The sequence below is a fragment of the Ischnura elegans genome, chromosome 6 (assembly GCF_921293095.1).
Source record: "Ischnura elegans chromosome 6, ioIscEleg1.1, whole genome shotgun sequence".
Classification (NCBI taxonomy): domain Eukaryota; kingdom Metazoa; phylum Arthropoda; class Insecta; order Odonata; family Coenagrionidae; genus Ischnura; species Ischnura elegans.
The window spans coordinates 90,250,458-90,274,901 of record NC_060251.1 but is presented as its reverse complement, the minus strand read 5'-3'; the positions used below and the strand labels follow the sequence as shown (position 1 = coordinate 90,274,901).

The window sequence follows — 24,444 nt, the reverse complement described above, 5'->3', positions numbered from 1 at the left end:
GGTGGGGACGAGTCGGTTCTACTTTTTTTTCGATTTTGATTCCTATTCCGATTGCTTAAAATCGATTCCCGATTCTCGATTCCGACTCCATCTATTCATATCCGTACAAACAGGCTGGATATTGATTTGTCATGAGTAGAGCTGTCATTAAAATTGAAGGATTGAATGGGATGAATAACGAAGGCAATTAAGTGGCCCAAAATTGATTATTTATTCAATATACCAAATTATTATTATATTATTATGTTCTCAACTTAAATAACTCTTTCTGACATAAATTATCAACGTAATAGGGTGGTTTCCTATTTTTCCTTGTTGCCTAAATAGAAAGATTAACTCCTGGAGTACGTATTTCACGCTTTTAGATTTTTAAATGACGTTATCTATTTTTCGCGATTAAATGAAAAGTGAATATTTCAAGCGCGAGAAAACGCGACGGCTAAGTATGACTTCTGGGAAAATCCCTTTTGACGTCATTCTGGTTCCAGCTGCCGCCGTGTGAGGCCACCTCGGTGCGAGGCTATAAACGCCGCTATGATGCAGGCTACTAGTAGGTAGCACAGTCCCTGCTAAAAGGTTGCGCTTGGCTTAAATAAGGATTATTAATACCCTATCAAACGAAGGAAATTTTCCGACCTTAGGCAATTTTAATAAGTGATTGTTAAGAGATATTTCCCTGAGCTCTGTGCCTCATGCATGCATTGGTAATCTCAGACGATGTAAAACTCCGGTCTACTCGTATCATCTAAGTCCCTGTGACGTCACGTGGAGTGGCATCGCATGGGCGCCAATCTCGCCTTTTTCAAATGAGGTTGAAATTGACCATTGCCATTCGTCTAAACTAGGATTTCTAAAACCAAATAATTTGTATATTATGAATACAATAATGGTGGGTAACGAATCGCAATCAATGCCTTTCGTTTTCTTTGACGAAGGAAACTACCATATTATATACAGTACACAATGGCGCAGGTGAGTGGAGGTCTTTATGTCCCATTCTTGTACTGTATTTTCAAAATATTTGTCCTCCTGTAATTGATGGAATCGGAGTCGACTCAAGGCGATAGATTCTAGATCCATATTCCTTCGCTTCTTACTTATACTAACTGATGGGATATTGATTTGTTACTAGCATTGCGGTCATTAAAATTTTAAGTATTGAATGGAATAATGTAACAAATAAAATTAAGTGGCCGAAAATATATATTTATATAAAATAGCGATTTAGTATTACAATAACATATCCTCAGCTCTAATAAAATAATAAACACTTTAACTGTTTCTGGCATAAATTATTAACTTAATTATACACAGTGCGCAATGGCTCAGGTGTGTGGGGTCTTTATGCCACAATCTTATAGTCTAATGAATGATAAACGGAGCATAACAAGGGCGTACCTAGGATCATCCTACCCTATTATATAAGTAAGCTATGGTCCAGGGGGGAGCAAGCCAAGTTGTGACATATTAGCATGGAAAAGGTGAATGAAACCAACATTTTCAGAAAATTATAGCAGGGCTTTATTAGTTGATGGGATTATTTCCTCGAAAAAATTGTTTATTTTAGTTACATATCTTATACTAATACATATCATTTTTCGTAGGCTAAAAGAAAATTTGTTGAATACTTTCGTTTCAATTCAGTACTGATTTCTCATAAATACTTTTGCGATTTTTGCTTCCTAGGGGGGGGGGTGTTGCCCCCCCCTCTAGGAAGCAAATTAGCTGCCCCCTGCCCCTCGCTGGGTACGCCCATGGCCCATAAGCTTTACTATAACAGCATGCAACATATTTTACGATTGCCGTCTGGATCATCATCCGGATTAAGAAAGTAAGTAAGTTGTAATATGTTATAATAACACCAGTGGGCAATACGCTACCTTCGTTTATCATTCGATATGTTGTTCCACGACATCTTTCCGCAAAATGATGACTTATGGCCTATTTACGTGATACATTAGCTCATTCGAGTTAATGTCTGTTTGCATCAACGATTTTTGTGGGCCGGAGCGGAACATATACGAATATATGAACCAAATTAGAACATCGTGTTATTAATTCTATTCTAATTAGTTCTATTTTGTGTGCGTGAACCAAATTTTCTTCGATTGCATTTTCATTTTGTGAATGATGCATGAATTTTCTATGCATGAACAAAATTAGTACAGGCTCTATTTTCCGTGTGCACGAACCAAATTTTCTACGCATGAATTTTCATTTGATGAAATGTGCGTTAATTTTCTATGAACGAATCAAATTAGAACAGGTTCTATTTTCTGTACATGGTTTCGCACAATGTGGGTGGTTACACGATGCATTTTCGTGTTCATTCACGCGTTCATACATTTAGACATTCACTCGTACTGGTAAATGTACCCTGCAAACAGGCCTATATGGTCTATTTTCAAAATAACTATCCCCGTTTACTCGATGGAATCGGAATCAAATTTAGGCGTTCGATTCCGCTATCGATTCCGTGCTTGAGAATTGGTGAAATCGAGAATCGACATTTGGAATCGACTCACACCTGGTAAGAAGGTAAAAAGGGCTGAAGGGGTAGGGCGTGGAGGAAAGAGATAAAGTTCCCACGATTCCTGGGAAGAGCGATCGCATTTTCTAGCCCATCAATCGTTGTTGCTAACACAAAGTGCGATTCAGCGAGTGCCACGCAACTGTGGCGTCTGTGACCGGAATCCCATTTCCCAGCTATGCCTCAGTCATCCGTCTCCCATTCCTTTCCTCAACATGCCCTCTACTTTCTCTAGCCCGAACACCCAAGGTAGTGGCATGGCGAGGGAGGCCTGGGGGGCCCGGACTAGAGGCGTTGCCACGGGGGAGGGGGGGTTCCGAGTTGCAACCCCCCATTTGAGCCTTTACTGAATTTTAGCCTTGACGTCATCCAATTTATACACTTCATTTTAATAAATACTCGCTCAAAATTACAGATTTTGAGTCCTAAACTCGTTTTCAGCATCAAAAAGCCCAAAATTTTCCAGTGGAAAAATCTCTATGCCATACACCCAAGAAGGGCCCTTAAGTCTCCGGTAAACCTCTCCCATTTGAAAATCCTGGCTACGGCACTATTCCGGACTCCCTCCCCCCCTCCCCGAAATGTAAAAATGAAATAATTTTCCTTCATAAAAGGTAACGAAATATTGAACATTCATAAATTGGCAAAAGATTTATTTGGCATACTCGCATTTAAACTAAATTTAGTTTAAAAACCCCTACTTAGTACCCTGTTTTAAAAAAATTTTCCCCCTGGTTTTGGACCCCCCCGAAGGAAATTCCTGGCTTCCCCACTGACTCAAGAGACTATTTGCCCCAAATGAGTACCCTTTCACCTATCATCGTATCTCGGTGAAAAGAGAATCTCATCAAAATGTCTCTTAGATAGATGACATAGCCGTAAATAACTTCCCTGGCTCATCAGGGTATTTTTATTGTAGAAATTAGTGTTAAGGAGAATGCGTGAGTGCTAAGGCTAAAGACTTTCACTTTAGTGAGTTTCTAAGCCAGATAATGATTTTAATTACAAACGCAGCACGCCTTAAGATGAATGGTGAAGGTGAAATGGATAGAAAGTTTAAATTACCTGGGATCCTAGGAAGAGTATAACAGAAGTTTTCTGAAAACTTTGAATAGAAGAGACAGGAACGTATTTGGCCGCTTTAGGAGACAAAGAGGTGTGATGAAAAAGATCATGAGCGACAAGTAGAAGATTAGAAAGTCAAAGGAAGACCTTGATGCAGGAATAGTTAATGAAAGATGTACAACAGAAGAATTTTTTGTTCTTGGTAAAAGATAAGCTAATATCAGATGGTAGTTGAGACAGCTTTGGTCAAACCAAACTTCAGATTAATCTTACTGTTGATGATGACATATAGCGCGCTCTTTCAATAATCATCGTGTTATCTTATCAACGAGTAATGATGAAAGTATTCTTATTTATAGTTGGTTATTATTATTATTATTATAGTATTCTACCGATTAAGATAGGTTTCCATGGAGTACTAAAGAAGTGATTTGGGAGCCTCCCTTTCCTTCCAGCACTGCCTTCTTCAATTCACTGTAAGGCCTACTCCCTTTCAATCTATCTAAAAGTCCTATTCTTTTCCTTCCCCTTCCTCGTTTCCCCAATATTGTACTCTGTAACACCAATTTCAACATCCCCTCCCCGCTAAGTATTCGCTCCATCCATACATTCTGCCTCTTCCGTACCTCATCTAAAAGGTGCCTCTCCTCGCCAACTACATCCAGCACTTCGTCGTTCCTTTTCCTCTCCGTCCATTTCGCCTTCTCCATTATTCTCCGTACCCACGTCTCAAATTGGTGGTAGAATTGTGAAATTATACTGCAATTAAAAATAAATAAAAACATGCTCCATGGCCCTAACTCCTGAAATAGCGCTTTTCCTTATCATTGTTTCATAGGGAAAGGAGCGAGTGTTCGGAATTAACCCCGAATGCAATCCAAGATTTTCACTCTCTCGTAGGGTTGAGTTTCTTGGAGATTTGCGTGAGTAGTAGGAAACTTTCTTTGTCAAGAGTTTTATTTTAAGTTTCTCTGATGATGGATGAACTCGCACTTTGGAAATAGTGGTGAAAGGAGCTAAATAATTGTGTTCTTAACTCATGAATACTCACGTTTTATTTATCAAAATTAAGTGCTCCTCTCGTCTTCAATTGCATTTACGTGTTCAGTTTCTGTTTTCACGTTTTATACTAATAAAAATGAGATAATTTATTTTATTCATATGCTCACTAGAAATTATCTAGGATTTAAATTGCACAGTACTTTCAAGTTAGTTTTTTTTCGTGTTTAAAAGTTCATTTCCTAGGTGACCTTGGAAAATCTAACGGCAAATTATGTTTTAAAATTTATGTCTTATTTTGCAGCGACACCAATCAAATATTTAGTGACAAAGACTTGATCAGACTAAATATTGAAATTTCATCTCTAATAATTTAAATTTCTATCCATATATTAGTGAGAATAATCCAGGTTATAAATCATTCGATAGTTTAAGTTTAGTTTTTTTTTCACCTTTCAAGTTTATTTTCTAATGGCTCTTGGAAAATGTATGGGTAAATTTTCTATTTTTCTAATATTCGCTTCCATATTTTACGGTGACGACCGAAATACATTTAGCAGCAAAGAATAGATCAGACCACATACTCGAAATATCATCTCTGATCTTTTGTCCCCATAGAAACTATTGTTTTTTTAAATTATCCTTTCTGGATTAGTATCCATTCTCTTCAAGTGTGCCCTCTCTTAAAGCGGTGATTGATATTAATTTCCAGCACTCTTACGCGACCCAGACAGGATCCCGGTTTTTTCTTCAGGCGGCATAAATCAAACCTTAGCCTCTTATCTCGAATGCCATCCAGAATCCGCTGTGCCCAGCATCCATTTCCCTGCGTGCCTTAATGTCAAATGTAATGAATGGCGTTTCAAAGGTATATTTTACGCAGGACTTTATTCAACTCAAGGAAATCAGGAATTCCTGATCTCATTACGATGCATGGCCCACTATTCACCGCAGGAGTGCCATTAGGGTAGGCTATCTCGCGGTCAGAGAAGAACCTTCGAAGAGCTGTGTCGCGCCGGGAATATCATATAAGTTCTGAGACTGATTCACAGGGATCAACATGGTGTAAAATTTGATTCCGCTGTGCCTATATTGATGGATGCTTTTTCTGATAGGCTTGCGTGATAAAAACAAGTAAATCCCTCAGCGGTTTGCAATAGGATTCTCGAGTGAAGTTTCTTGTCTCACCTGCATCTCTATCTGAGAAAATAAGCCATTCTTAATAAAGTTTTTTGGATCTTAAACAGTGTATTTTAATTAGAAGTCTTATGATCCCTAAGTTTAAAAGAAACTCGTATTGGATTCCAACCATCCCTTATTTATTCTCAAACTACCTTCGAAAACAGGGCCTATTACCTCAGGGACTTTCAACAAGTTAAAAACCACACGTGCACGAACAATCATTCCCTGCAGCCCTCCTCTTCCCGGATCAATCGGAGAGAGGAGGAAGCAATCACACGGTTGAGGATAGGGCACTGCCCTTTGACTCATTTATATCTCTTTACTGAAGAGAAGGAACCTTTAAATGTGATGATTGTAGATTCCCGTCAAGTATTCGACATATCCTGATAGATTGTGATGAGTACCGCGACGCGCGGACACGGATTATTCTAGGGGGAGACCTAGAATCCCTCCTGGGAGATCACCCTGCCAATTTAATACCCTTCGGTTCCTCAAGGAAATAATTATTTTTAATTAAATTTAAGTATGCTCACCCATTATACGAAGTCAACATGAACAGTGGCTATCTTTTTATTCCATTTAAATTAACGTATTGGAATAAAATGGTATAGTAGTGTGGCGAAATGACCTAGCCGTCGACGCACCCTAAATCACAATACTACTACTATTATCATGCCCTCGCGGCTGAGCCTAAAGCCACCGAGTGCGTCCACCGGGTTGCGGACGTTAAGTCGGCCTTTAGATATAGAGGTTAGCTGCGAGATAAGCGAGTTCTCTCGTCGAATAAGCAGTCGTGGACAAAAAGCGGCGGTGTTCTGAGGGGGTATTGGGCTACCCTTGGGTAAGGTAGACCATTCAAAAGATACCAAAACCTGTGAAGATACCGTGACTTGGCGACTGGGGGCCGCCAACAATTATGTCTCTCATCACCCGGGGGAGAGGGCAGCAGCTCTTCTTCACATGTGCGAAGGTGGAGACCATACTGGTCGGTAAAGCGACACACATTTCACTACGGGCGTGGTAACATTTACTTTAACGGCTGTAGTACTGCGATGTGGAAGGCAAGGGGAAACCACCACGTTATCATCCCGAGGAGTCGCAGCTACTCCAAGACAATCGTCGAAGGACAAGTGGAAGGCAAGAACGGAAAAGGAAGACCTCGAACAAAATATATGGAACAAGTGAAAAAGGATGTGCTAGAGAAGAAATACGTAGGTGTGAAAAGATTAGCTGATAGGAGAACTGAGTGGAGAGCTGCGTCAAACCAATCCTAGGATTGTTGACCAGTGATGATGATGATGATTATCATGCCCTGGGCATGAGAACAATACCCAGACGAGAACATAACCCGCGATCTCTTGTATTAAAGGAGAGGAAGTTACCCCGACGCCACCGAGGCTGGCCTTTCAATTTTTTTAGCAGATTTTGAACCCACGTGCCACGCGTCTAAATTATTGCCCTGCATACCTGTTCCAATTATTCATCCCCCGCAAAAAAAAGTTACTGGAATTTCCACCCGCCGTGTTTCTGACCTTCAAATTCCTCAAGCCCGCACCAATATATGTTTCAAATCTCTTCATCCACCTGCGTCTAGATTCGAGAATCCTCTTCCGCCAAATATAAAGACGTCACAATCACCTCAGTCGTTTAAAAAAAGGCTGCACTCCTATTTGAAGTCTGGGGCTTAATTCAGTCTCCTCAACTCACTAGAGTTATCATCTTAAATTTGTGATGTTATCAAAAATCTCTACATAAATGTGTATATGTATGTGTGTGTTCATTACTGCCTAAGTTAAAACTTATATTTTTGTGTCATTAGCATAGAATATTTTACATTTTTTGTATAAATATCTACTATTTTTTAGCCTAGCAATAATCTCCATAATGCCAAATTTTTGTCAAAATACCTTTTGTTAAGAGTAGAACGTTTCCTGTATTTGCAATTTTTTGCTCTCATAGGTTTTACCTAGAGCATAATAACAATATTCAAATAAAGAAAAGTGAAAATTGGATATCCAATCGCAAATACACTAAAAGAATTTCATAATGCTAATCATTCACTACGGTTTTTTGCCGCTAGGCTAAAGTATTCTGCCGTTTAAGATAGGCTTGATATGTGCAATTACAGATGAGCTCGCAAAAACTTTGAGAATTTTGCCTTGAGATGCGAAGGGAAAACTGTGAGCTTAACCAAACCGTCAGTGGAAAACTTGTGTCCTGTTACAAAACGTCACCAACCAAGACTTTTCGAGACATTCAATTTGCTTTCAAACATTTAGTTAATGAGATATTAGGCCCTAGTGAACAGTATTGCCGCAAATAATTGTACAAATGTCCAAATGCTCTCAATGAAACTGTTTCATCGCACCAAGCCGAAGGAAATTTGTCGTAATTATTGAAATTTCGGTGACTTTAGCCCGTAGTTTTCTACAAAATTGGTTTTTTGAAGCAAATTAACTCCGCATTCTCGTAGTAAGTGTTTGAAGTCCGCTGATGAATAAATTCATAACCCCTTATAAAAAATATTTCGTACTCCAGCTCAAACATTCACGGCTGTCCACCACCCTCGTCTCCTAGTAGCAAACTTCAGCCTCAAGTGAATCCTTTCATGTCTTTTGATATTCATTTTTACTGATGTGGCGGAGGATAACTAGGAAAAGCACTCGGTTAAGTTCAAGAAGTGAATTTCTTTTAGATGATCAAAAACTTCGTTCAGGCTCCAATAAAATGGCAAATATACTGGCTTTCTTTTCACAAAAGTTGCCTCATGTTTGTACAGACTAGTTCACTAAGAGAAGTCGATTTCCTGATAATTGAGGTAATTTGGTTTTTCCATGCTGTCTGCACCGTCACTTGCAATTCAACCCCATATTCCCTATCTTTCGTCCCAAACTTTTAATAAAATCTGCGTATCTCCTGTTCCAGCGTCTGATTATTATTCTTTTTGCAAATATTGGAATTCAAGTAACTTACTTCCATTTTACACTTATCCCCGGAGAAAATACATAATTTTGAAAAAAGTAATGTGTGTTAGGTTTATCTATCAATTATTACTCAATCACTGTAAGTCACAAATCATCGAGTGATAATCTTCGCATCTTCAATCCCCCTCTTACGGTTCAATATACCCTATCTTAGTGTACGAAAGGGATGTAGAAGCAAAATATTTACTCCATGTAGTAAAATTGTTGTCTGGGAGAGATAACTGGTATCATTACCCCTCCTACACATCCAAGAAAGTAACTCTTGTATTTACGAGCTATCAGTTATAGTATAACTGATCTAATGGCCGTATTTTAGTCTTTGATCTAGTCCTAAAGCCAAATTATTTTAGAAAATAACGTAAAGCAGCAAGTTATTTTTGGTCATTTTTCTTTCATAAGCATAAGCAGTCAACGTGCTAATCAAGTATTGGTACTGAACTATTATGAGCTCTCAGACCCGTAGAGAAGGCAACAAATTTTGCTGGTATTTTTCATGAGCCGAATTAAGTGCAAATTCTTTGAACCTGTTCATACTTCTAAGCTCTGAACATAATTATTATGTCGGGTAAGAATGATAGACACCATTTTTTCACCCAATGAATGTTTGATAAAGTTGAGCTTTATAGGGAAACGAGTCGATTGGGTGCTTGAATTCTTCAAGCGGGTAATTAGGAGGATGGGAACATTGTTGTGTCACGTGTTGTCGAGTATTGTGTCCATAAGTGTTTAAAATATTCAAAAATTTCCCTGCCGGTTTTTGAAAGGGCAAGGAACTTAATTGTTTACTTTTAAAATTATTTGTTATTTTCAATATGATTTCATTTGACGGATAGTTCATTATTTGAATAGGCTAAGTTTAGCACTGAGACATAATTGGAATAAGGTTTTTAAAATTTCAAGACAGTGATGACTTTGTGGTTATTTTTCAACTCTTAAAGTCCAAAAGCGTTGTGATAAGCGAAACTTGAAAATAAAACGCAGATTCCTTAGATAAATATATAAAGATGTACCACTCGCAAAACATATGTCCATAATGCAGTGTGTAAAATACTAAATTGTAACGATTCCCCAAATTTCTTTGGTACTAAAAAATAGTTATTCTCAAGATATTCCAATTTGAAAAAAATAGCTTTGGTATATTTGCTATCATTATCGTATCGAATTATCAAGTATACTGACACGTGTATTGAAAATTCGCAATCCTGTTCCAGTCTTCGATCATCAACCCTAAAATTCCTGGTCAACTATGTACGTGGATAGAAAATCCTGTATGTAATAACGATTCGATATATTTTAAGAAAAAGCATATTCAATATATATAGATCGTGAGACTACACGCAAAGCATATTTCCATTGGGCATTGTGAGGAAGACCAAGATGTACCCATTCACCAAATTTCATTGGTCCAACGTAAATACTAATCATGTTATGCCAATTCGCGTATTTGCTACAATTATCGAATCGATCTTTCGATAAAACTGCTATCTGCACTGTAATATCCGCAATGCCGTAGATTTTAATTCCAGTTAATAGAAATCTTCTCTATATTTCCTGGTCAACTATGTCCTTGGATGTAAAATCCTATATGTTATAGCAATTCGACATATTTTAAGAAAAAGTAGATTCGATATATATCGAACGTGAGACTAAACGCAAACAATATTTCAATTGGGCATTGTGAGGAATCCCAAGATGTACCCATTCACAAAATTTCATTGGTGCAACGTATATACTAATCAAAATATGCTAATTTCAGCATTTGCTATAACTATCGAATCGATCTTTCGATTATACTGACATCTGCACTGTAAAATCCGCAACGATACTGATTTTATTTCCACGCCATGGTCATCTTCTATATAATTGCTGGTCAACAATGCCCGTGGGTGTGAAATCCTAAATGTTATAGCTATTCGATATAATTTGTGAAAAAGGAGATTCGATATGTATCGAATGTGAGACTACATGCAAAACATATATCCATTGGGCAATGTGAGGAATACCAAGATGTACCCATTCACCAATTTTCATTGGTCCAACGTAAATACTAATCCAGTTATGCCAATTTGCGTATTTGCTACAATAATCGATTCGATCTTTCGATTATACTGACATCTGTAATGTAAAATCCGCAATGACATTTTTTTTATATCCAGTCTATGGTCATCTACTATATAATTCCTGGTCAAGAATGCCCGTGGGTGTAAAATCCTATATGTTATAGCTATTCGATATAAATTGTGAAAAAGCAGATTCGATATATATCGAATGTGAGACTACATGCAAAACATATTTTCATTGGACATTGTGAGGAATAAAAATATGTACCCATTCACCAAATTTCATTGGTCAAACGGATACACTATTGAAGTTATGCCAATTAACGTATTTGCTAGAATAATCGAATCGATTCTTCGATCATACTGACATCTGTACTTTAAAATCCGCATTGCTTTTGGTTTAACTTACAGTCTATGGGTATCTACTATATAATTCCTGGTCAACTATGTCCTTGGATGTAAAATCCTATGTGTTATAGCAATTCGATATATTTTAATAAAAATTATATTCGATATATATCGAGCGTGAGACTACATACAAAACAAATTTCCATTGGGCATTGTGAGGAACATAGGCGGATCCAGGGGGGGGGCACGGGGGCACGTGCCCCCCCCAGACCCTCAAAAGTATGCAAGATTTTTAATACGGTCCCATTATCAGTGCGTTCGTTTTGTATTACGAGGTATCTTTGTGCCCCACCCAGAACAAAATCCTGGATACGGCCTTGCTTGTGCCCCTCCCAGAAAAAAATCCTGGATCCGCCCCTGGTGAGGAATACAAAGATGTACCCATTCACCAAATTTCATTGGTCCAACGGAAACACAATTGAAGTTATGCCAATTAACGTATTTGCTTTAATAATCGAATCGATTTTTCGATCATACTGACATCTGTACTTTAAAATTCGCAATGTTTTTGGTTTAATTTCTGGTCTATGGGTATCTACTATATATTTCCTGGTCTACTATGTCCTTAGATGTAAAATCCTATATGCTATAGCAATTCGATATATTTTAAGAAAAAGTAGATTCGATATATATCGAGCGTGAGACTATATACAAAACATGTTTCCATTGCGCATTGTGAGGAATACCATGATGTACCAATTCACTGAATTTCATTGGTCCAACGTATACACTTATCATTTAATGCCAATTTGCGTATTTGCTTTAAAAATCGAATCGTACATTCGACTATACTGCCACCTGTATTGAAAAATTCGCATCCTATTTTTAACCCCTCCATTCGATGGCCATTCCCTTATCCCTCTCTTCTCTACTATCCCCGCTTTCAAAATTTCGCCTATGTTCTTATATTGGTGACGTAATAGGGCGATGCGTGTATTTCTTACGGGGACCTAATACACAAAGATATTAATTCATATTGATATATCTTCGTTAGGAAACAATACTCATCTAAATAATTAATGTGTACGCATAACTCATTCCTTCCTTTACATATTGCCATAATTTTTATCCCCGTAACTATGTAAATAGGTCTGAAAAATGGCTCAATCGAATGCAACCTTTTATCGATCATAACTTCGACTGTAATCGCTCGATTCGCTTGATTTAACTTTTGTCGAAGAAAAGACATTAACAGTAGTATTATGTATGACTTTCACATTCATGCCTTGATTAAGAAAAACGTTATTAGCGATTTAAGCGTAACCAAGGAGATTGGTATCGATATAACTCGCACATGAATCGATCGAGCGAAATGGCCATCATTGCAAAAGTTGACCATTTTGATAAAAGTATTACCCTAAAAATTTCATTCATGTAGCTGGAACGGTTGCTATGATATTCAAGATTGTATGCTCCACAAAATAATGGCGACAATGATTTTTCGCGTGCAGGACATTTTTCGGAATTTAATTATGAATTAACCAAGAGGGTTACGGCGAAAGTAAGCTTAAACGTGAGGGTACGAAGTACCCTCTAACGGTTTTTCCAGAAGAGTCCAAATTTTCATATGGCACATGTCTCAAGGCTGAAATCCGAGTTTGAAAATTCGCCCATCTCGACAATGTAAAATCGAAATCGTTTATTCCTCGGAATTGTTTCGACATATGAAAATTTCAAGATAGCCAAAAAATCAACCAAAAAATCCTCCACCAAATGAGTCAAGGAATTTGTCGTACGATTATTGCAAGTTGGTCAAAAAAAATCCTAAACTTTTTCCATAAGAAAAGCATAGAAAACGTTCAAAAAATAATAAATAATACTAAATATCAATTGGTCGCCATGACAACCGTACCAAAAAATCGACCAAAAAATCTAGTTTATGTCCATTGAATACCATGTTCCTCAAGATTTTCAAAGTACAAAATAAAAGCGAAAATGTTTTAGTCCCATAAGGCTCCCATGTTAATTCAAGTCGATATATCTCGAAAACTAATCGACTTTTTCAACTTTTCAGATTTTTCCTTCCGATGAATTTTTTTCACTTTTACATCCAATAAGCTAAATATCCACACCTACCACAGTTTGGGCTGTGAATTTTGATGAGTCAGTCAGTGGTTAACCAATTTGCCATCTTATATTAGCTTAAAGATAATAATTTAATGAGATTTTGTGTGATTTTTTTTATATGGGAAAGAACTAAATTATGCTCGCATCTAATGTGTTTTGGTTGAGTGAGAATTTGCCTATTGTCCTAGCATTTCATCAGAATTAATTATTCTTATATGAATGTAGTGAAAAAGCATAGTCATGTAAAGAAGGAAATTGAAATTATTCTGGCAGAGAAAAATTATTTGAAGAGAGGAAAAAGTTTTTATAAAGATTACAAGATAAAATAGCCGTCCAGATCGGGAAACTTTTTCCAGGGGGAGTCTTTTTTTCTCTCGGAGGAAATCTATTGAGAAGAGTTTTGAAGTGAGAGGCTAAACTTGGTGGTGGTGGTAAAGTAAAACTTGGTGGAGGGGCAAATATTACATGCAGTCTGTTAGCTCCCCCTTAAAAATTCCATATTTTTTATGCTACCTTCTGAATTCAACCATATTTTACGCACAGGGTTTTTCGGTTATTGCATATATTATTTACTATATAAACTTACCACTTTGATTTTAAAATTTGGTAATTACAATAATTATATACTACAATTACTTAGGGGTCCTGAGTTTTATTTAATCTCACCTGCAATTAAAACTAAACGTGGAGCACAAAATGAGGAGCATAATGACTTCAAATTTTCATGTAACCACAATGGCGGACGGCAATGACTCACGTGTATTACTATGTCTTTATACAAACTCCTGATCTTCACACCCGGAAGTTTATTATTCCCCTTCGCAGATGAATTTCCGCAAAAGCATCCTGGCTCACAATAATTACGTAAACCCATTTCTTCCTGAGTAATCTTCGATTTTCGAAGAGACGCTCACTTATCTCCCATAAGAGATAATGGCAAAATGGCTGTCAGGCTGTCTACAGTTAATGGTCAGCGCTGCCATCGGCGGGATTAGGAACCATATTAACTTGCGTCACGAATTTGGGCAAATGACGATAGGAAGCGCACAGAGACAATCGTCCTCATGTAGGGTTCTTGCATACTTTATCACCAATGTGTCCGCCATTTTGGAAAATTACATCACCGACGCTAGCGCCGCTAGTGGTGATTCGAGTCGCCAATATCATTTTATACCACTGTATCCCACTTCAATTCATGAATCCAAACATGTCTAATAAATTTCTAATTCGTACACTACAGTTCTTCCTCCCACATTGAGATTCCCACTTTTAGTTCACAATAAGGTCTCTTCATGCTGGCCATGAACACTGGTCTCTTCCTTCGTACAGGATACGTTGCATTGGTCCCATTACTAAATACCTAGGCTTATTTTCTCATTGAGATTTACACAAAATATTTCCTTATATCCTATTTAGAGACAATTTTCTATTCCTTCCTTCTCTTAAATTGCGTGACATATTTCTCTCTGATCTTTGATAAATAATATCTTTCCGCTTATTATTCCCACTATATAAATCCTCTGCCTTCTCATTATGTCCTTTATAATATTTTAGAAATAACGAGTAAAATGTATGGCTATCATAGAACAATCTACAGTAAGTGCTTCCTTTTGAACTCTTACGCGAATTCTACGTGTGTTGCACAATGGCGCAGCGAGAGGGAGGGTTTTAGGAGATACCCCAGAGCGCAGGAAATTTTTTAAAGTTTAATCCATTTTTCGTAATTGGATTAATATTGCTTATATAATAGTGTAGGTATTAATAAGATACCCCTTAAAATACGTAATACTCACCATTTCGAACCATTTACTATAAAAATTCTGTGAGGTAAGGCCCCCGCACCTCCTGCTTACCCTGGCGGGTACTCCATACCTCCCAACTCCCAGTATTAGTCCTAGTCTTCACTCCTAGCTGCGCCGCTGCTTGAGGATGCCACTGGAAAAAAGAAGCCGTTGATTTTGGCTCCATTCCGTTGTCCATTGAAGCCTTATATTCCTTTTTCCCGAAGCTAACCCGAGAGAAAACTCGCAGAAAATTTTCTATTTCTCCAAACATGATCCGCACCCACTTTTTATGAGTGTCAAGTTGAGAAATAAGTTAGTCCGTGAATTTAAGAACCAACTTTTTTATTGCACCTCACCAAAGTGTTAAAAGCAGCTAAAAGACGCCATGAGAGTTCCTTATCCTCTGTCGTCATAGTTTAGATTCATTTACGTGCACACGGTTCGCGGGGCGAGACGCCCGTGGCATATGACAAAAATCTCTATATTTCCCTTTAATGTTAACCCGAACGCATTCACTGCAGACCTACCGGAAATATCCGAATAAGCCATGCACCAATTTGAAATTTTCAGCCTCATTTCGTATTTTGCTCTTGGATTGGGCGAGGTTAGCAGGCGTTGGTTTGATTTATTTAGATATTGTCATTCCATGTGCAGTCCCGATGAAATTCTCTATGAAATAAATCATGTGGCTTAAACAAGATTCGAACTGCTACCAGTTATAAGACCACGCCATCTTCTTCCAAGGTGAATCTCAGACTAGGTCTCACACTGGGACTCAGAGTCGACTAGGAGGATGATGGCTTCGTAGAGTAACTGGTAGCATATCTGATCGAGCATTCGAGAGATTCGGGTTCAAATCCCGGCTATGCCAATTATTTTATCATGAAGATTTCCATCTTTGGTGTGTATAACTTTAAGCCAAGGCGCGTGATTGCGTACAAAGTTACTTACTTTAAACAGCAACTTCTCCAATTCTGCCTCTATTTAAGAAATTTCTTCAAAGTGCGAGATTCATGGAGGGAAGATTTCTTCTTAAGCTGACTGTTCTTTTTGAGATCCTTTTGGGTTAGCTCTTCCCTCTTCTTTCCAAACGGCGATAAGGTCATCAACTTTACTGGCGATGGGTGAAAGTTCTGGGTGGCTTGAAATCTGCCAGGAGGTTTGTTTGCATAGATGAGGGGGTAGCTCATCCAAGCTAAGCCAAAGGTATTTCAAAAAGTAGTCGGCCAGGATAGGAAGGCCACTTCCATTCCATGAGTCTCGAACCTCGAAGAAATGTCTTAAAAAGTATATGAATTGGAGAAATTATTGCATTAAGCGAGTCACGTTGCACGCATTCTGTGGATTAAAAATGGTGAATTTTCGTCCCAAACATCAATTGTAATTTTGGTTCCTACTGACATCAGCTATCCAGGGTTACAACTTCATGACGTAATTTTTCTCCACCATGCATAAGTTGCACTTGAGTTCTGAGACCCCAGAATCAGGAAAGAAGTGCGGCTTATCCGAGGTTTGCGGTGTATTGATTCTCGCTCCCGCCCCGTCTTTCACCCGCAGGTCATGACGGACGGTGACTTGGTCGACTGGGACTGCCTGCCCTACCTGTGGTGGGCCTTCCACTGGCTCGCCATGTCCCACTCGTGCTACAACCCCATCATCTACTGCTGGATGAACGCCAAGTTCCGTGTCGGCTTCTGCTGCGCCCTCTCCCGGGTGCCCTGCCTCCGATGGCTCGCTCGGCGACTCACCCCCGGCCCCAACACCTCCTGCAGCAGCGCCTTCGGAGGCGCCACCATCACGCACGTCGGCGGGGGCCGGTCCATCGGCCCTCGGGGCCGGCCCAGCACCAGCATGGGCCCGTCCACCACCTCCTCTTTTCTCGTGTTCAAGGGAGGTAACAACGGCAAGTGCGCCGGTAGCAGCCGTCCTGGTTCTGTCCTCTTGGGCCCCTCGATCCACCAGTACGGTGGCGGAGGTGGTCGTGGTCAGAACCGAAGGTCGTCGCGGAATAGGGACTCGGACATTGACATGGAGGTCGACGAGGCATCTTTACTGCACAGGGTTGACACTGGGACCTCTTACGTGAGCGTCCGCAGGGCGAATTCTTCCGGCAAAACAAACGGGGAGAGCGTTAACTTAACGGACAATGGTAACAATGGAGATTTCGGGTCAGGGAACCTTCACCATGGCCGGGGTAGGTACCACCACCATCACCATCGGACGCACCAAACTGAGATGGAGGACAAGATTTGAGCGCCTGATGGAAAGAGTTCCTAAAATATCCAGTTTCTATTGAAAGGTTCTTTTATGAGATAAAACCTAAAGGTCTCGTTGCTGAGCGACCAGTGACCGTCGACAATGGGTGGAGCCTTGAGGGTACCTTCCTAAGTGTGATCGGAGGACAAAAGAATTATTTTAAGCTTTTAAAAAAAGGCTTAAATCATATCGCCTGCCGAATAGAATATATTCCCTCCGAAATGGGATCAAGTTACACCCGTGGCATATGTATTCAGGAGATATTTCTCTAGAGAATTGTGAGTGCATTCACAATTGGTTCTGAAGTATCGCCTTGGGATTCATAACTGTTTGATAGTAAAACTGTGGGAAATTTTCTCTTAAGTCTACGCTTTCAGGTGAAAAGGTTAATCGAACGCGTTTAGTTTTTCTCAGCGATGCATATCAGCAAGAAAACTAAATGCCTTATTTGAATCCACCTAGTCATTCTTTAAGATTGACAGGACGGCATTGAGAAAAGTGAATTTTTTTAGTGTATCTGGAAACTTAAAGAGTCAACATTGACGGTCCCTTATGAAATTTGGGGTAATTTATGGTGTCTAATAATGGGATTTCAAAGGACTTAAATATTCCTAAGAAGGAAGGACAATAGATGCGGTGGGACCTCTCGAAGATTTATTGGAGTTACGTCGTTGCTGGTACAATCTTGCTTGTGCTACTCGTGTAATTAATTCATTGATCAATCGAAAGAAATATTTTAATATCCCCAGGCTGAAGTGATATATTCAGACTTGCATTCTTCTTTTAGCTTTCATATGAAAGTAGAAGGATGAGAAGAAAATTCTTCGCCAAAATATAACAACTGGTATTTTAATTAACCAATTCTGGTGAAGAATTTGGAGAGTTTGCTTGAAGGTGAATGAAATCCATTGTATATTTTTTACGCAATGATCCACTATTTTCCGGAATAATGTTGGTGCTTTTTTTCTTTCTACGAACCTAAAAGGGGAATGAAATTTCTGCTATCGCACAACATGAAATGGTGATTTTACTGCAAAAGAAAGGAAAGTGTTCTGTTAAGCTCAGAAGCAAATAATTATGTACAGATACATTATGAAGAGTGTCCTATGTGAGTGCATTTCTCGATGTGAGCTTCTTTATTTTGTTACATGAATTTTTAATCAAGAATTACGTGTCTGGAGACAAGGTTGTTGCATGCTTTTACTCTCGAACCACCGTAAATATCATTTAAAAGTGTTTTATTATTTTTACCTACGTGATGTATCTGGCTATTTTGTCACCTGAAAAAGTTACAATAACAATGACTTTTTTACGTGTGCATGCGTCATAAAAAATCGATGTGGATGTCTAATTGTCATCGGGCATTGTTCTATTTAATGTTTCCTTAATCGGGTACAGGGTGAGTACACTTTAACCGACAAATGCCTGGATATACAAAAAATATTTACTGTGGTAATTCGTCGGCATGTAACGTGGTCACGATACGCTTTCGTGTTTGTTTCATGTGAATTACTCTGGAATTTAATATCACCCACTGTCACTGTACTTATGTCTTCGGTTGTCGCTGAAGGAGGACAAAGTTGTCAACAATGCTTGAAGCATTCTATTTTCATTGGGCCAAGTGCATCGTATTTTCAGAGGAATATCCAAAGACTTATAACTTCTATTCGGGTTGCTCATCGGAAATGTTTATCTTCGACCTCAGTTAAAAGGGGATATATTTTTAATCGTCATGGAAGCTATGTGAAGAGGTCCTCCTTAATTGTGTGGAACTAAGTGGGGATGCAGTTTATTGGTCAAAATGTGTCGTGAAAGTGAAACTACTTGTGTTGTTATGAATATTTTTTTGAAACTTTTAATAGCTTTGGACACCTTAATTAGGTAATGGTATGTAAAAAATCTATATAACTTCAAGCCTTGAAAGAAGCTGCGATTCTTCCCGTATACCGGAGGAAGCGCTTGGTGTGTATATATCATTGTCATAATACTGTTGGTGGAGCTACTCACCTATGAAACCAAAGAGAAACTCTGAAGATACTAAAAAGACATCAAAATCAGTGGATTTATTTTCATCTGCTGATAAATATTTTGCAATTTTGAGATGAAAATACTGTTCAAGTACTCATTCGTGATTATGTCATGCTCCCTTAGGTCCAGCCTGGATCGCATCTCATTCCTGTCTTGGACAACAGGTGAATAAATTGAATGTTTGTGATTTTTTTCAAATTTATTGATGCCTTATTATATATACATATATATCACTTTCTCAGAGCATTTCGTGCAACCAAATGGAGATATTTATTGATGTCTGTGGAACTTTACAAAGTGGCTGTACTTCTTAACTAGCAGGCCACCCGCCGTTACTTGGGAATAATGCTATCCAGTGCGATGGGAAACTTGGAACTTGGAATTCATGGTCACATGACAGGATTTTTAGGTAAAGGAGGAAAGAAGGTATTACGTTGGTATACTTGCGTTACAGCAAACAAGGGAAAACCCGATTTCCATATACCGTGCATGGGATCAGCTTGCACTCCACTCCATAGCAGTGGCGCCGACTCCATGGGGCCTGACGGGACCCGAACCCCCTCAAAAATTCGTTATGGGTGTGAGGAAAAAATGTGTCAGGCTTGTCGATTTTCCCCGGATTGTCCAGGTATCGGGATTCGAGTTATCAGGGTTCTAATGTTGATCATATGACTCTTCTAAAATGCTTCAAAAACTACAAATTCACTACTTACTCATAAAATTTCCCAGGGCTAGATCCCCAGTTTGGGCCCCCAATATTTTTTTGTAAATCGGCATCCCTGCTCCATAGCATTGATCATAATTTGTTGTCCGTTAGTGCGCAGGCCAAAAGCGTAGTGTGAACTCATGCCCCAGCGGAAAGGTTTGCACCTGGGGGATTAATAGTTAAGTTAGTGCATTTATTTATGTTATCCCTATGAACGTAAGAAGAGGTGTGCCTACCCGGAAGGATTTTAAACCACTGAAGTTGTATGACGTGACGTAATAAACGGGCAATGAGAAACGACGCAAAGGACGGGTCAGGTACAGCCAAAAGCAGCACCACGGGCTTTGGGAGCATGAGATACGTAGCACAGTCTAGCTGCCGAAAGTTGTCCGATGACAGGCAGATGGGGTAGGGACCAAGATTACCAGGTAAGAAAGTAAAAACTCCCGCCTCAACTGTAAACAAAAGGCTTCCCTTAAGAAAGGAGCCAGAAGGGACGACGAGCATGAAGGACCCAGAGGAAGAATCCTTTGTTTTGGTGATTCGAAGAAAGGACTTCATTTAGTAGCTTAGACTTGTTTCAGTGCTTCATATGCATGTCACAACATTGCATGACTAGGTGAGGATGTGAGGTGCGTTCAGGGGACAGCGATTGGCTGCAAACCGTGCTGGCGCAGGGTACTCCGCCCCTCTTTTAGAACTGCCATCGGACAAATCTCGTCGGCTGGACTGTAACTTCGGTTGCTATTCGTGTGGCCGCTTGGAAATACATAGCGCGCATACGTAAAGACATCTTCTTTTATGCACAGTTAAACCTTGATTAGTGAGAGTTCGAGGGACCGGCATCTTTTTCTCGCTTATGAAGGTTTCTTACTTACAAAGTTTCTCATTTACAATGGTCTCGGAATGACCACTCTCATTTATAGAGGCACATATAAGGAAGAAGGGGAAAGAGAGTGCAGGAAATCCACATTTACATACTTATTATGTATGTAATTACATATAATCTTTAACGTATTTACACTGTTTATTTAAAGAAGTAAGTTGATGCCTTTTGAGATCCCTTTGTGGTATTTTAAAAATATGTTTTGATCTCATTATTCTTATCAAAAATAGATCGTTACCTTCTTAAAATGACTCTACCGCAGCTTGTCTCAATTCGCTGATTTCGAAGATGTAACAATGCAAATGATTGAAATTTTCTTCGAAAAAAAAACGCTGTCTTTCCCTTCTAACTTCCATTAAAGGGTGTGTTAGGAATTGATAAGAGTCGTCAAGAATGTATTTCCTTCAAAATAAATCTTAACAAAAATGTACAAAAATCTAAATTTCGAGTGTGAAATAGGTTTCTCGTCATTCCGTACTGAGTTGGACACCGTGAGCTCATTTCCCCTGAAGTCGGCCGAAAAATCTCTCTTAAGAAGTGAATACATTCAGTGCGGTGCCCGTCAATTGACGTGGTTCCGTCCAAGCCGAGGTACGGAGCACGTCTATTGATGTGCTCTGCCGGTCGGGCCGGGAGCCCTTTCTCCGCCAGCGTACATGACTAATATCCACATCCAAGTCTTCCGATCGTGTGTATGGCCTTCAGCAAGCTTCTTTGTTTTGAAATGTGTGAGCCGTTTGTAAAATAAGTATTTAAACGGAAGTTGTGGCGTGGAAACCTCCGTCTATTTTTCTTTCATATTTTAACGGTCGATTTTGACTACTTATATGAAAATCGGGCCCGCATTGAATGTGAAAGAAGTTTCCAGACCTCACTTATAGAGGCTTTCAAGCAGGGTTGGTAAGTTCAACGGAACGATAGTCAAAACCAGTAAAATTTCAATAGTTTCGTTCCAAAGAGCGGAATGTAGAAAGAAATAACAAAAACTTTAGGACGAAACGAAACGCAGATAATGTTTCGCACCGCAGGGACCAAGTGATTCACTTCCTAACAGTCTAGTTTCGACCCACACACCGAATACGAAGTACGGTTGAATGCAGGAGAGGTTCGGCTTACCGGCACTAAATGCATGAAGCATTGGGCCACTCATATTATTGCCACTAATAGGAGAACGGTGAACGCAAACTAGCCACTTGATTTTTAAGCTCGATGTATTATCCTCTCCACACGCATGTCAAACGTAATGGGTCAAAACTTTTCCCTCTTATCCCCCTCCTCTCAAATTCTGGGATCGAAACTTTACTTTGAGCAAAGGAGTTTCGATTAATTTAGTTTCTTCCTAGGAGTACCGCGACGAAACTAAACTCCTTGGTGATTTTAATTTCGTGCGGGAGCGAAGCTAAACCTGGGCCTCTTATTTACGTTTCCCTCCGCGTCGAAACGAAACATTTTCGTTTCGTTTCACTTGCCATCTCTGCTTTCAAGGATAAAAATGACGGTACCTGGCAAAGAGTCGCACTCATAGAGGTTTCTCACTCATGCAGTCTCGCTTATAGAGACTTGACTATATTGAATGACATCATTGATGACTTTCAAAGTGGTACTGAGGATTTTAAATATGCGAATGGAGGGGAAGGCAAAGTAGTATTTGGGCAAAAATAAGATTGATTTCAGTAAACGAAAGTAAACCTGTGATTAAGTAACCGTAGCGAGGACCCTTGTCCAAGTCAGCGTTTCCTTGTCCTTGGTTCTACAGGGGTCACAGGGTGGTACCAAAGCCAGTGTATGCTTTCACTAACTTATTCTGGGAGGAATCCTCCAAAAAGTTCCTATATTGATTTGCATTAAGTCATAGGGGAAATATATGAACAAAAACTAGGTGTAACGGTCAGTCAGCGACACGTAGAAACTCTCGGGGAGAGAAACCAAGAATAAAAACAGGAAGTGTATGCCTTCTTCGTGGATTCTGAAAGCATTTAATCGAGTTGACTCGGCACAGTTAATGGACATTCATAAGAAAATGAACGTAGATTGAAGGCATAGGTGACTCGTTCGTAATCATTATGAAGCCCAGACTGCGCAAGTGAGGGCAGGAATCAGGGAAGACAAGCATTAGCCGACTAATGAAGCAAAGCGCTTCACTACCGCATTCCTTTTTAACGAGTAAGATGAAGAAATGGTGAGGAATGAGTTGAAGACAGCAGTTAACTCTTTTTAACCCAGGATCTTATCTGGGAGAGATTAAATTCCGAAACATTTCATTTTAAAAATGTGAAAATCTTCCACTCAATATAATTATTGTGGCTGCTACATATTTCGCCATTAAACTTTACAGCACAGAATAACACGTAGTTTAAATATTTCCTGAATAGAGCTGGAAATGTATACATTTTTGATGTTATTTAGAAGCAACATTGGGTTATTATAGGGATTGATGTCAAAATCGGTGAGGTTCGCGGATGATCAGGTGGTGATTAGCCAGTCAGCGTGAGGGTTTTAGGCTCAAATGGGTAACTAGACAAGCGTTGCCAGGGATATGGTATGAGAATTAATCACAAAAAGATTTTTAAGCAGCACGAGCGAGGAACATGAGGCTCACACTTATGTAGGTAGAGAAATTCTTTTATTTTGGCAACTAACTAGGGAATATCGGGTACGGAAAAATAGATAAAAGATAAATACGATAGAAAAGAGTTCAAAGAAAAGGCTATGGAAGAGACTTCTCTAGGCTGTAGCGCTTTACGGTGGGAAAACATGGACCCTTAGGAAGCAGGACGAGAAAATACAGGATGCCTTTGAGATGAGGATATGGAGAAGGTGAAATGGACGGAGACAAGCAGGAACGACGAAGTGACGTACATGGTGGGTAAGGGAGGGAGCTTTCAGATAAGACACAGAGGAGACAGAAGGTATGGACGAAGGGAGTACTCAGCGGGGAGGGGATAATGAAAACAGTGTTCGAGGGAGGAACGTTGGGCAATCGTAGCAGGGGAAGAGAGAATAAAGGACTTATTGGTAAAATGAAAAAGGGGAGTCTTATTCTGATTTGAAGAGGGAATTCCAAGTTGGAAGGGTAGACAGACCTTGGTGATTGGCGGATTGCTCCGTACGTACTTATTTACCTAAGCAAATAAATATTTATGGCTTAGTAAACCTTTATTCCTCGATTTGATGTCGACATTATGTTGGGTAACATATTTCATAGAAATCTGCTTTTCAACATTACTTCACCTGTACGAAACGCCCATCGTCTCTACATGTAGCATTCAGAGGCAGTATCATCAAATTATTTTTCCCGAAGCTATGCCCGTATCCGTCTTCACGTATACACTGCAAACCCAGGCATAATGTAAAAAATCTCAAACTTTTGTTCGCTCAATATATAGATTTATAGTTAACATTATGGAGTATCAGTTCTAGTTTAGGCGTTTATTTTTTAATAGTATCATTTGTACAATATCCCAAAATCGGGAGTTTGTCGATGTACAT

At 39.2% G+C, this 24,444-nt stretch overlaps 1 protein-coding gene across 1 annotated transcript in view; it reads left to right on the top strand.

The window, feature by feature from the left end:
- LOC124161153 (RYamide receptor) overlaps positions 1–19,550 on the top strand; it is a 657,512-nt gene extending 637,962 nt beyond the window's left edge. The window contains exon 6 of the mRNA XM_046537388.1: positions 16,637–19,550. Within this exon, the coding sequence (XP_046393344.1) occupies positions 16,637–17,332 (696 nt within the window). The 3' untranslated portion in view covers positions 17,333–19,550. The remainder of the gene's footprint in view (positions 1–16,636) is intronic.
- Positions 19,551–24,444: the final 4,894 nt, after the last annotated feature.